At 38.1% G+C, this 14,636-nt stretch overlaps 1 protein-coding gene across 1 annotated transcript; it reads left to right on the forward strand.

Annotated features, from left to right (window-relative positions):
- Positions 1-3,871: 3,871 nt before the first annotated feature.
- LOC111615779 (GAS2-like protein 1) lies at positions 3,872-14,326 on the forward strand. Its single transcript, XM_023357219.1, has 5 exons — positions 3,872-4,721; positions 10,837-10,944; positions 11,588-11,681; positions 11,778-11,856; positions 11,938-14,326. Exons 1-5 carry the CDS (start codon positions 4,029-4,031, stop codon positions 13,094-13,096), a joined length of 2,133 nt encoding a protein of 710 aa, XP_023212987.1. The 5' UTR covers positions 3,872-4,028; the 3' UTR covers positions 13,097-14,326.
- The last annotated feature ends 310 nt before the right edge of the window (positions 14,327-14,636 follow it).

The following is a 14,636-nucleotide window of genomic DNA, read 5'->3' on the forward strand; positions in this document are numbered from 1 at the left end:
TTTATATTTAGGGCCTATCTGGTACTAGGTGGGATACTATAAGAAGCTGCTGTTCATGCAGTATTGTATCTGTCATGTATACGATAGACAAAAAAAAGAAGTGTATATATTCTGGTGAAGAAAATACATCTCAAAAGTATTCGGTAAATTGCTTGAACTTAGATTAATGTTATTTTTAATGAATATTCACTGAATGATAACGAGATACAGAAAATGCGATTAAAGTATATTTGCAGTGAATGAAAATATAAAACAGTAATTTTACAAAAATACTTATTATGTACTGTATAGAAACAGTCTTATTTGTTTGAAAATATTGTCTTTGTATGTTAATCACTTTTATCTTTTATAAATATCAAATAATGTGACACTCAATTAGCAATATTAGTTAAAGAAGAAAGTCAGCACTTGAATTTAATTGAATTATTATTATTATTGTTTGCATTATTTTATGCTACAACTAAGTGCCATTTTTTAATAATTATTCATTTATATCCTAATAAATGTGAGAAATTAAGCATATTATTGTTTTTTACCTTAAAGTCAATGTATAATAAATGCAAAAAAAAAAAATTGCTTTAAAATAAAACTATATCAATTCTTATGCATTTTATCACTAATTTTGAGTATTTTCGAGGGTCACAACTCCAATTTTTTGGGTTGTATTTTGGAAAATAGTCCTTGATCCAATGCGACCGATATTGACTTTCGAGCCCTGACCCTATTAAGCTGGATATCAAAAGTTCCGCCAAAATTGGGTCACTTTAATATAGTCGACATCACGTAAGCATTAACGAAAGCCGATACAATCAGAACAGAAACAAAAATCCTTGCTTAAAATTTAATATGCACATTCTTAAAGCTCAAATTAATTAATTATTTTTCGCGCTTAATTTAAAACCCATTCATACAGTTTATAAGCAGATGAAAGCTGATACAGTCCGGTTATCTCCACAAAACTATCTGAAGTGTTTCTTTGATAATTTACAAAAATATTGCAGTTAAATAATAAATGAAAACTCTTAACATCTGTCTTGCTTGTCGTGTATATAATAAAAACCTGTTTTTTGAATTAATCACAACTTGAGATAGAAATCACACAATATCAGTGAATTTTTTGAAAGAATTAATGCCTGACATCAGTTAATTTATTAAAATTCTTGCATAGGAAATAGCTTAAGAGCGTCTGATAACGATCTGAATGTAGAATATCAATTTTATTAATGCATGTTTGTTTTTTAAAGGGGTTTGTTTAATTGAATTATAAGATGCGCATAGCGAAAAATTAATTATTCGTATAAATATTTATTAATGTATGTCTGGAAGGTATGATCCAGTGAGTCAGGTTTGCAGGTAATGAGTCATAATGACCTTGTGAAGGATAAACTGTTCAGTTTCATTAAACCACGTGTCATTTCGTTATTGACAATTACGCGCACCAGATGGCGCTATGCGTAATTATCGTCTGGCACAAATATGCCGGACATTTTAAACTCGGTTAATTTTTATAATTTAAACGATTAAACGTTTATTTTTCTTAAAATGGGCTTACAAATTAACTAAATTTTCATTTAATATATAAAATGAAAGCCCACGTGACTACATTCCTTACGGACGTCCCACTTGGGTTTTTCGGTTAAAAATCGTGTTTCTTAGCCATTAAATCAGTTCCGCGTGTCTTATTACTTTAAAAATTTCGTTTTTTAATTGCGTGAAACTGCTACAAATCACGAAAAATAAACTACGAACAAATTACCTTTTGTTCTCGACCAGACGATTAAAAAGTCGCGGCCGACCACGTGACGAGGAAATGTCCACCTGACGTCACTACTAAAATAATATAATATAATTAAAATGCTTGTAATAAAAAACGAAAAAATATGTTAAATGGAAGCGCAATTATCAAATTATTGTGTCTAAGTTAAAATTACGAAATAAAAAAGAAAAAAAAAGAATATACAAGCAAATAAATTCAACTTTTCTCTCTACTCAATAAATAATATTTTTAGTAATGACTATTAAGAAAAGTCAATCGTATAAAAATCGATTAAATTCTCGTATAGAAAGTATTAATATTTATGAATTAAATCTATATTTAATTATATTGCACTTATCGGGTATAAGATAAATGACGTCAGGTTGCTAAGACAACGGGATCTTTTAATGTTTTTTTTTTATAGTTAGTCATTAGTCAAAATGTTCATAAATTGGAATATGCACTTTTATATTTATTATTATTTAATTTAATGTAAATAGCAAGCAGATACTTATCAATTTAATCAGTTTTATTTATAATCGGGTCGAATCTCATTATTTGCGTTTTGTCATCGAGATCATTTTTAGTAATTAAAGCGATAATAACGTCATCGCCGTTGATAAAATTGTAATAAATACATTAATATAGACTTTTAATCGAGTTTATTCATTCGTTACGAACTACAGTAGATAATTTTCGTAACTATAGTAACGAGAATTTCAAATACGTCGATGTCGATGACAAATGGAAATTTTATCTATTTAAGCATATAATTGAGTTTTATGAAGGAAATAATTTCTTAATAAATTGTATTAATTGCGTTAAACTAGATAAACTTTATCAGCTGGCACGGAAAGAAAGAGGGGGAAAAAACTTCGTTGTTATGACAACAAGAATTTGACTTTTAATGGCTACTTCATAAAGAGATTTCTGAGATTTCCGAAGATTAAATTACTGAAAATTTAATTTGGGATATTAATATATAAAATTTATGGAGATTTAATTAAATTAATTACTACTAATCGTAAAGCCACGTGTTGTTATGGGTTGCGAGATTTTAATCGGCTTTAAATAATATCGATGTTAAATTTTTTTATTACTAAAATGCACAATAATTGAAAAATTAATATCAATACGTTAGAAATAAACTCGATTTTATACAAAAAGAACCGTAAATAAAAGAAATTTAACAAAATTATTAAAACTTTAGTTGCTATGGTAACGAAAGACGAGTTTGTGAATAAATTTCAAAAAAAAAATAACGTTCGAAATTTTAACGATTTATCATTTAAAATGAATATTTTATTTAAAAATTATTTATAGAAAATGTTAATAAATAAAAATAAGTTCTTTATTTAAACAAAAGTGAAGAGGCAATCGCCATGACAACATCCGGTAAGAGTGAAAATTAACACATTCCAATCTTATAAAGTGGAACTGTGAGGAAACGCCTCTCATCGATACAATTCACAAAAGAATTTCGAAAAATTTATTATTATTATTTCGATTAAAACTTTCATATTAATTAAAAAAATAGACCGCACTCTAATCGAACCTAATTAATGAGTAATGCCGAATGGCAACAGCGATCCTAATTAGGGAAATTAAAGATTACAACTGTGAATCACGATTTGGCATCCTTACAAATTAGTTGTGTTCTATACCCCCGTTGGGCAAAGATGATTTATCATCCTTTCCCTAATTTAGTCGAGACATTTTTCTTCCCTGTTGTGAAGTTATTTAATAATAAAGTATACAATTTATATTCGTGTACTGTATATGTTTTCTTTTTTCGGACTTCGGTACGATTTTTTCTGTGTTTATTAGAAACAAGGTCAATTTGTTCGGCATTGTGTGTCCCGATTTGTGAACATTTACGGAAACGTTTTTAAAGAAATTTTTTTTTTTAAATTGTCGAAAACGATGTGTAATTTTCCCCGAAATTCGGGAGGTGCAGTGTTACGGAATGCGAGCGTCGCGGATAGTATTAGGGAATTTCCCTAGGGGGATCGGAGAGACGGGAAATTTTCTCAATGGTGGGTTGTTGTTGATCGCTTCAGCTTTACTGTCATCTCGAGAGATGGCGCTACGAAAGAGTACTACTACGTCACTACAGCAATGCGGTCACATGTATCTCAGCCGACATAGGGTTTTTATTTGGCGTAAAGCTAGTTTGTCAACTAGTTAGCTGTGTGTTTCGGTACGAGGTGCACCTCTCCCTCAAAATGACATGGTTAGTGTTTAGTCGTGCACCTTTCTAACGTAACGGATTATGAAGGGAATTAGAATGGCCGCAGACGACGTGGATACTTGTCCATCCGGCGGTGGCGAAGGGCTAGCCATCGACGATCTTCATCTCCTACGCCACTTAGAACCTAGGCCCTTCCGGCCCTTCAAATCAAGCGAAGAATATCTATACGCCATGAAGGAGGATTTGGCCGAATGGTTGAATAGCCTTTACGATTTGGACATCAATGTGGACAATTTTATGGATCGTCTAGAGACCGGTGTTATACTTTGCAAACACGCTAATCATGTGCTTCACATGGCACGCGATTGGCACAAGGCGGGTCACAATGGGGTCAATATGCCCATCCCCGATAGGGATGTTGTCTATAGGACAGGGGTCATGCCCGGCACTTTCCACGCACGCGACAATGTATCGAATTTCATCACTTGGTGCCGAAGTCTAGCCATCAAGGACTGTTTACTCTTCGAAACGGAAGATCTGGTGATGCGTAAGAACGAAAGGAGTTTCATACTATGCCTTTTGGAAGTGGCGAGAAGAGGTGCCATGTTTGGCATGCCTGCGCCGCTACTGGTGCAAATGGAACAAGAGATCGATGCGGAACTTGCTAAAGGTGGTGCCGACTCGGATGGACACGAAGCCGACGACGATTCGGATACCTATTCCGAACCCAGGATGCAAATCATCACTAATGATTTGAGAAGCCTGCACGAACGGGTAAGTCATTTGTTTATACCAATGTCACACTAATTCGAAAGAGGGTTTAAACTCGCGAGGGAGGAGGGATCACGCCGTACAACCATCCCTCGTTTACATCCAATAAGTTCAGTTACGCGAACACGCAGTCCTACGTAATAGAAAGAATAAAAAAAAAACCCACGATTCGACCTTCCCTGCGTTAAGTTAGAGAGGGGGTGACCACATGCTGAAGCTTTTATTATATACAAAAGCAATAAAGTCAGGCATTAAATTTATCATAAAAACGTAGCGAAAGAACTAATAAAAGAAATACAATAACCAAGTTTCGAGGGATGAGGAAGTCGACTTATGTTACGTGACGTCGGCCACGGTGGCACTCTTATATTTTGTTCGATAAGTAAGTAGTTTTGATCAATAAAACTACCCTCAGGGAAAAGGGGCTTTTGAAAATTCCTCTGTTTTTATCGCTCCTTATCTCTTGCTTCCTCTTAATAATCGGCAACGTCACACGTTGCGTGTCGATAACGATATTAATAAATTTCGTAAGTCATAGAAAACGAGTGTAATTTTGACTGTAGGCGTCTTAAAGGTGGCATAATCGAGAAGAGAAAAAAAATCTCTGCCGCTTTTTATTTGTTTATTGTGAAAGCGCTTCCGGATGCGGGTTTCTAATGGACACGTTGTCAGAGTTATTTTCGGGGGGTTTTTCCTCTTAGAAAAATACCAAGATAGAGCTTTACGTATCGTCTCGTTACGTAGATATAATCAGTTTTTGAGGGGGGAAATCGTAGACGTACATTCTAGACTTCGTATTGAATGGAAACGAACGAATATGATTGATGTATAGTAGTAAAATTAGAATGGTTGCTGCATGCCATCTTCCAATCGGGGTCTCCCATTATCTATGCAGATCTTTAAAAGAGACCACAGACAAAAAAAAGGAAACCGGCGAAAGTGATCAATCCGTACCATCAGAATCGCCGATTGGGAGCTGACGGGTCGCACGTGCATCGGTTAACGCCCATCCCGGTATGGACCGGTCCCTCCGGCCTTCGATTCCCGAACACCTGTTAAGCATTCAGTAACAAGGTCAACGCGTTAATACATCGATCGGGCGCCAGGGGCATCGGATCATTTCCCGGCCCACTTTTATTGCGTCATGATTTAACACATTTACGTCATCATACATATAATATATATATATAATTTTTTTTTCCGAAAAGAAGAAATGGTGAATATAGTATATTTTATATACTATAATAATAATAATACAAATAAATAAAAAGCAAAACGTATTTCGTCACGACGTTTCGAGTTAATAATAATAAAACAATTCATTTCCCAAACGAATTTTGTAATATCTATTTAGGTCAGGCGATTTTATCAGCAGGGGGCGTGAGGGTAAAGGTAGGTGCGTTATGGCGGACGGATTAATGGAACTAATTCTAAACAGGTGGAGAATATCCTACACAAGGTCGCCCATCTGCCGTACAACGAACAGATGGAAGTTGAAACACGCGAGTAAGCTAACTCCACCCATAAAAATAATTTGAGTGAAGAAGAAACGTTAAAAAAACACAAAAAAAAGTAACTTAGAGAAGCAGACGATCGTGACGGTAATGACGTCACTACGTGGATCCGGCAGACATTTTGTTTTTTTTTTGCGAATTAAAGTATAAAAGATAGAAAATGGGATTTCCTCGGAGAATATAAGTTTTAAGAATTCATTTTCTGAGTATTTTGATGACTAAAAAGCTCTTTTAAAGTCATTAAATTGTTGCCATTCAGTTCTGACGTCATAACAGTAAAGGAATAAAAATGGAGTTAGTCACTAAATAAATGTAATTTTAAAAATGTTTACGCTTAAAATAACGACTCGCAACGTTTTTTTTTTTTCATTAAATTACGCATTTTCGACGTATTTTTTAAGGAAGTAACAAAGAAACTATGGCATTCGCAGAAAGAATCTTTGTTTTTTGAGAAGAAAAAAATGGAAATTGTGATTTATGAATGGAAAAATGATTTAAAAATCGTATTGCGTCTTTTGAATATTTACTCGAAAATCTTTGTGTAAATAAAATGCGAAAATATTCCAGAAAAAAAAAAAAACAATACAATTTGAAAATGGAATTCAAAATGGCGGAAGTATTTTTATCCATATTTTGGCCATTAATTACGAAAATGTAACCGTTTCTTGTGTTTCTGGAATGAAAATTGAAGAGATTCTTGTGGATGTAAAGAATTAAATTTGATTATATATATATTTTTTTCAAATTAATGCATTTTTTTTCGACAAAGTAACGAGGTTTGTGCCTTACGCCATAACCGAATTACTCGATTCTTCTGGTTGTTTATAAAGGTTCTTGCAAGTTTAATGCTATGAAAAAGAGATTTTAATCTATATAAAGTTGCTGAGACTCGTCAGCGGAATATATTATCTCCCGGATATTATATATTTGAGATTTTGTGCCTTCTGGGGAAATTAAATGAAGTAAATCGGTGCGATGACATAAATGCATATAAGAAGAGGACTGCGCTTTTTTTTTCTCCGAGATCCAAAGATGGCGACCGGTAATTTTATTTAACAATTGACAAAAATATCGCCCGTTGTTCCCTAGAGAAAGTTACTTTGAAACTGGCTAAGTAATTCGAGGTATTCAAAGGTCTGTTTTTTTCGTTCGTGACGAGTGATTAACGAAGAATTGATTGTATATATTCACCATATCGATTTTTCTACGCTTAAGAAAGATTTATAACCCCCTATTGAAAGAGACAAATGGCACAAATCAGTGATGGGTGACGACACAAGAAGAATGACACTAAAAATAAACGTCTTTAGTAACGAAAAGGGGAATGGATTAAGCGAAAAGGGAGATCTATTAAGTAAACAAGCACAAATGGCCTCTTTCACTCGGTTTTTACGCATTGTGGAGAAGCTGAATGCCTCCCGTTTCGTGACGTCGCGCCGGTAAACACGAAAGAAAAAAAAATGAGACTTTTGTAGAAAAAACCGAAGCCAAGAAGATATTCTTCTCGGTAAACATTACATAACGTTATTTATTTATTTTATATACATATATAGCACGAAGCGCGAATCACGACGGGGAAAAAAATGGCGCTTTTTAGAAAAATTTCAAGCGTGACGCTTTCGGGAAAGGGGAGGAAAATGGCATTTCCGAACGAAATCGAAAATAATAATTTGGCATGAACATCGCGTATGGATTCGATACGATTTTCCGAATTTTTGCCTGAAGGGCGAAGATGGCGGTAATAATAGTAATAATAATAATAATAAAAAGTACGATAATTTTCGGAGTAATCGAAAACGAACATAAAAGGGACGGAGAGAAACATTTTACGAGCCTAAATGGGCCCTCGGCTAGACGGAAGTCCAATACATACGGAGTTATACATAATCGGGGTAAACCAATATAAATTTTTCGGGCTCGGGGCTAATTCAATCGTCCTACAAAATTCCGTAAGAAGAAAAACGACTTTCGAAAAACCTGCCCCCTTTTTTTTCTCTTTTTCTCTCTCGTCGTCCCCCTTTAACGAAGCGTAAAAGACGTGGGTGGATTTTTTTTTCTGTCGCATAAATATTAAAAAATAAATAAATAAAATAAAATCAGTTCATGATTCTTCGCGCTCGAATAATAATTGAATTGGTCTGTAAATCGATTAGCATTGTTTCGAATAGGTAAAACGAAGATTTGAAGTGTTTCGAAAGGTTATTTCGGTTTAAGTGCGATGGTTTAAAATTAACGTCAGAGTTTTTTTTGAAAAAAAATTAAAAATTCAGGGGGCGCCAAGCGTAGCGATTATAACAATCGACGAGGGTGCCACCTGAGAAAATTGAACACGCTACGCGGAACTAGGGGTAGAAAGACATGGAAATTTTTATGATTCAGCAATGCGCCCACGCCCCATAATTTTCTTATTGAATATTTTCGTCAGATTAATAAACTCCCATTTCGGATGTATTAACTTAGTAATTGAATATAAATTACACGGATTTCGTTTTTCGGCGGCGAGGTTAACGATCTTAACCTCACCAAACCCGTGTCGTAAAATCGAAATGGCCAGGGTATTAACTTACTCGAAACGGTAAAAATTGTGCAACAAGCGTAGGGTCTCATCGAAACCCATTAACTAGATTCTTTTTTCTTTTTTTTTTTTATACTACACTCGCGGTGGAAGGCATCGAACGGAGAAGATTGATGGCCCAACTACTTCAAGCGGTGGGCAGAAGAACGGCCCACATTTGATAAAAAAAAATTCTACAAGGTTGCCACAAACGACATCAACGTAACTATTCATTGTTGCCAGGCTGTATAAATTGTCATCGATATCACAAAACGACGCGTGAGAAAACGATACAGCGCCGCGCCACTCGGTGACAAACGGGATAAATTCCATTAATGCATTGCAATGGCACGTGATTTCCTAGCCAATAAAGCAATTGGAATCACGCTACGTCACTAGTGTATAAAATGCTGATGGACGATCGGAATGCTCGGAAAACACTAGAGTTTTTTTTTTTTTGTTTTTTTTTATTTACAACTGCGCTATTTTTCGCTGGATGCTTTACGCATCCAGCCTGCGCCGTGCCGCACAAGGTCAATAACACAGATGTGAGTCACACGAGTCGAAAAACTGGCATCATTAAAGGGACTTCGTCTCTGTACGACGAGTCTTTTCTCTTCCTGGAACTCGAATTGTGCGAGCATTAGGGGCCGGTTAATCGATTAGATCCGCGCCGATTATCCGGAAGGGAGTCTTTAACGACTTTAAGTAACCGATCGAAATCGAGTTACACCCCCCGAGTGTGCCGCTCTCTTCCTGGTAGTTCACGCCTTTCCGTGATTTTTGTAATAGAATCTTTTAGTAGGGGGGGTCGCGTTTTATGGGTCAGCTCGTAAGTTTAAGAGGTTATAAATAAGTAAAGTTAATAGCTTCGTTTGTTACCGGGGAGAGTAAAAACTACAAAAGAGCATTCAGATGGGTGCTCTTGCGAGGTGGCATCATGTGGTAGATAGTGGCTAATTAAGCACTAATTATTTTAATGGGAAATCTGGAGCGAAAAGGTGTCGAAACCCTATTATCGTACGTGTAAGTGTCGGCATATTCCCAATGGGACGAATGCCATAATGTATCTATGGGAATTACGTATGGAAGAATGGACTGGGAGATCTGCCTCCCTACAGGAAGATTTTCTATGGGAAACTGTTCCCTATTTAGGGGTCAGACACGTGGAGAAAACCCGGAAAAGGCCAGCGCTCGAACCCTCAACCAACTACTTCAGTGGTTTATGGTACCCCTGGAAGAATGTCCGCTTTGTTATCATATATAACGTGGCTTCTTTTATGGTGATAATTTGAATGTCGTATTGATTGAAATTATGTATGGGTGTGTGTACCATCACGTAATGTGATTCTGATGATCGAAATCGTGAAGATAATGCAAATTACCCGAACCCGTGGCTCTATTTCAAATTCCTAACACGAGAAAATGGTTTAATTGTATAATATAAACGTGAAATTCTCCGACCTGAAAAAAAATTCGAAGTGAGGAACTTGATACAGCGTGGTCCAATTTAAAAGAATCGAAACCACGCGGAAAATTTTCTATTTAAATCTTCATACCAATGTCTCTTCGCCATATCCTATTTTAGCCGGTCACGTGACGCGATCCTTTCGTCATATTTTTCGAGTTTATTCCGGTCTCCTTCCCTAAAAACTGGGCGATCATGTTATACTCGATGGGAGGCCACTCCTCAGAGGCCCATGTCAGATATTTTTATCCCAGTCTGCTGCGGCTGTCTTATCGACGATGACAACTTCTTCTCTGTGTTTGTTGATGCTGTCGGCGGGCACGCGCCGAACTTTGACACCGTCTGTCCAGAATATTAACCTCTTCTAGGGGAGGAAAAAGTAAAAAACAAAAAAGAATCTAATAAATTGTGTCTAGTGCCACTCGAGCCATTTGTTTGGGTAAACTGACCGATTAAAGGGGTCAACAGGTGTAGCGTATGAAAGTGGTTACGGATCGCGCGGGGTTAAAGTTCATATTAAATGCTGTATTTTGTTTTGCCCCCTGTGACGTTTTTAAATTTATTTATTTGATTGTTTTTCAGGTTGTGGATCTGCTCAATCGATGTACCTGTCCTTCGCAGTTTCCTATGATTCGGGTGGCGGATGGCAAGTACAGGATTGGAGACACCAAAGTGCTCATCTTCGTTAGGGTAGGTCACGTTTATTTTTCGAATTTCTTACAAGATTAACGCGAGCGTAACACACAAGAATGTTAATGTATTACGCGCGACGATACGCAAAAGGGTAGTGATAAGTATTGTAAATCATACGCAGGTACTTATCGGTTGATACTTAGGTATGTTGCACCTGTAAGCTGCTGTTTTCCCATCTGTGATAACAGCCTACAAGTTCAATTCCAGTTGCATGACGGGGTATTTCTTCTTTCTTTTTTGTTTTTCTTTTATTAGAACACATCCCGTCGTGCAGCTGGTTAAACTTTTGTCACAGATTAGAATAGAAGTCCTGTACAGATGGACGTGTACACGATTTCCTGGTGAGCGCGTGCTTTTCTCCTGTAAAGGTACAGGTGTGCTTACACTCGAAAAATCATTTCTAGCTCGAGCGTTTCGGTTTCTTAATCATAAAATAAACGAAATTCCAGTTTTTTTTTTTCAAGTGTTTGCTAACACGAATATTTCAGATTCCATTGTTACCTGGTGTGCAGCAGAATGTTCAATGCTCCGTGATACAGTTCCATTCGTTGGTAGTAGAATCAGCAGGCATTTAGTGGGCCAGATGTCAAAAAATAGGGATTTTAGAACGAGTCGTTTATTTGTGTTGTTTCTCTTACAGATTTTAAGAAATCACGTGATGGTGAGAGTAGGCGGAGGCTGGGACACCCTGGAGCACTACCTAGACAAACACGACCCGTGCAGGTGTCGTTCGGGTGAGTTCACGCATTGTTTAACAATCGGGATCGGGTGACATTTACGACTTTCGACTGAGCCTTAATTGTTTCGTTTACCTTTTTTTTCTTACGCAGGCCACAGGTTTTCGACCTCGGCCAAGCTGAGCATGTCGCCTGGTAAATACGGCCCCCAGATGCAGGTCACGTATAACAGGTGAGATCACGTTTCACCAATTGTGACAGGTGTAGTGTGTTTACATATCGAATGCTCACGAAAATCTGCTCCTCTTTTCAGATCGACCACACCAGGCCTGGGCAGGGGCGACAAACCAGCAAGCGTTCCGACATCTCCCCAAGTTCGTAGAAGATCTTCACATCAGGAAATGGACAACCGAGATTATCCAGTTCGGGGTCCTTCCCGAAATTCCCATTGCAGCGACGATTCTTCGGCTTCCAGCACCAGCGTCCACACTAGGGACGACAGCCCCACGCCACGAATCAAGACCAACGGTTGCCCCCACCCCATGTCAGCCGAAAGCTCTTCGGAAGTGTCCGAAGGCGAGGGTCGCACTCAGGGAAGGCGTAGAAGCGTGCCTCGAAAGATCAGCAGAGGGAGCGCCGATTACGAAGAGGACCACCTGAATTGGAGGTACTCTCAGGGCTCTAGACCGTCCTCTCAAGACGCTAGTTCCATCGAAGAGCTCAGTCACTACACGGGTCGAAGGCGCTCCACCTGCGACGATAACGATGCAAAGATATTCAAATCTCGCATACCCTGCTTGGATCCCCCCGCCCGGAAGCTCTCCTGCTACCAGAAAGCTCAGAGTTCGGAGGACCTGTATACCATTAGCTACGGTGGGCGTAGATCGGATCACCACTACAACAGCTACTCCAGAGGGGCATCCCCCAACCAGAGTCCAGTTAAGGGTAGGAGGGCATCGACGGGTACCGGTTCAATGCCCAGGAGCCAGTCGCAGACATACGACGAGCTCGACGACAACCCCGTCCTGTCCAGACAGGGCCCGGGCCGGTACTCGTGCCGAAATCTCAGAATGACCGAGCAGCGACCGAAGGTGGAAACGGGCAACAAGACGTGGACCTTCAGGCAGCGCTCCCCGCGCCCCAGCGTTGTCAGGGAGACGTACAGGCCACGGAAGAGTCCCGCAACCACCCCCAAAGTGCGTTCCCCCGAAAACCCCACCATAGCGGTGAGCAGCCCGGCGAGGTCCAAGCAGATATCACCCCTACTCGAAGAGATGCTGAGGGACGATAACTTGGACTCGGACGAGAAGATCCTCGAGAGGATGGAGCTGCTCATCAATCAGTACAAGAAAAAGGTGGAGAACGGGAAACCGGGACTGGAAGACGAAAGCGATCAGCGAAATTACTCCCCTCGCAAGGACTCGATGGGAATGTCGCCATCCAAGATACCTCTACGAACTTGGCGCAATTGAGATGCCTCATAAAATGCCTCGACAATCCCATTAAGAAAAAAAAAAAAAGAAATAATCCATTTCTTTCGTTTAACCGGTTGTGATCCGAAAAATACGCTAGGTGTTGCTCTCCACTGACCTTTATTTTCCTCCTCTTCTTCCTCCACCTCCTGCTCCTACTCTTCCTCCACTAATAAACAAGTAGCCATGCCATCCGTCGAGCTTCTGTGATGAATTAGTACCTGCTAAGAAGCAAAAAAAATAAAACTATTTTTCTTTCAGAAAATGCAGTAAAGTTTACAAGAAAAAAAACGCGAAACAGTAGGGGGTGCGGGGGTGCATGATCGCTAAACAACGACTCGATGCTCCCTTTTACACCCTTCGTCTATGTGAATAGCCCCAACGTTGCAACGTGCGTTAATGAAGTAACTCACATTCCATTTTTTGATAATTAGCGTGTGGGGGAGCTAAACAAGCCCATTGTGTTTAGTCCCGACCACACGAGTAAACAAAAGGAACCATTTTTTTGCATAATTTTCGAGAACAAAACGTGTTACGACAGGAAAACGAGCGAGAGAGAGATAGAGAGAGGATGCCATTCGATGATTTCGCATGTTTCTTTTGCCAAAAAATAATAAGTATGAATGGTTGATGTACATTTGTGCAATGTTAAACCGTACATGATTGGTTTCTTTTTTAAATCTTTTGTTTTCGTGTACGTAACGAACGTAACCGAATTAGTAACGTTGTATGAGAAGTTTTTTAAACAACAGGAAAAAAAAGCACACACACACACATTCCGTTGGGTAAAGTTAACGAAGGTAAGGTACCCAAATTCTGTTAACATATGCGTAACATATCCTAAATTTCGAAGCTTAATCAAAATCAAAGTAACGTCACGGATTAGTTAAATATGTTAAAATGGTGAGCCGGTGTGTGTTTTTCAATGCCACGTGACTGTCAACCCTCTGTTACGTTTGTTTGGTACGTATCTGTGATAGGTGCCTTACCTTCTGAAGCTGTTACTGATCGGTTTCAACAACAAAAAATGGACATTTACAAGGTTTTTTCGCTATTATACATAAGTTGTTACGATCAAAATGTTTTCAACTAGTCAATTTTTGATGAGTAGTGTTAATAACGAAATTTTTGGAAGATTTTTCAAATGGGACGTAACTGTTTCAAGCCACTTTTTTTGTGTTTATATATATATATATATATATATGAAATGCCTGTTACCGAAGAGATGACGATGATGATGATGATGATAAGAATGAAGATGATTGAAAAGTTTGTGTGTAATAACAAAAAAAAACAGCAAAAAAATAGGACTAACTGTAATGTTGTATATTAGCGTTGTAACATTTTGCGAAAAAAAACAATAAAATAAAAAAATAAAGCGAATGTTTCTTGTTACGTTTTCCTTTTATACGTGGTTAAAAGGTTTAATGGTTGGAAAATTAGAGTTTCTGGCGAGTTCTTAGCGAGGTTGCGGCCGAAGTTTTCATCTCTAAAACGTGAACGTAGAACGTAAACGTGAACGTCGAACGTCGAGCGGCGC

This window comes from Centruroides sculpturatus, unplaced genomic scaffold (genome assembly GCF_000671375.1).
Source record: "Centruroides sculpturatus isolate CEXI.00-Female unplaced genomic scaffold, Cexi_2.0 scaffold161, whole genome shotgun sequence".
In the NCBI taxonomy this organism is placed as follows: domain Eukaryota; kingdom Metazoa; phylum Arthropoda; class Arachnida; order Scorpiones; family Buthidae; genus Centruroides; species Centruroides sculpturatus.

Excerpts from the sequence above, each read along its gene's own strand:
- LOC111615779 (XM_023357219.1), top strand. The coding sequence starts at position 4,029 with ATGAAGGGAATTAGAATGGCCGCAGACGACGTGGATACTTGTCCATCC. Across the intron at positions 10,945-11,587 it reads AAGTGCTCATCTTCGTTAGG|ATTTTAAGAAATCACGTGAT; the intron begins GTAGGTCACGTT and ends TTTCTCTTACAG. Across the intron at positions 11,682-11,777 it reads CCCGTGCAGGTGTCGTTCGG|GCCACAGGTTTTCGACCTCG; the intron begins GTGAGTTCACGC and ends TTTCTTACGCAG.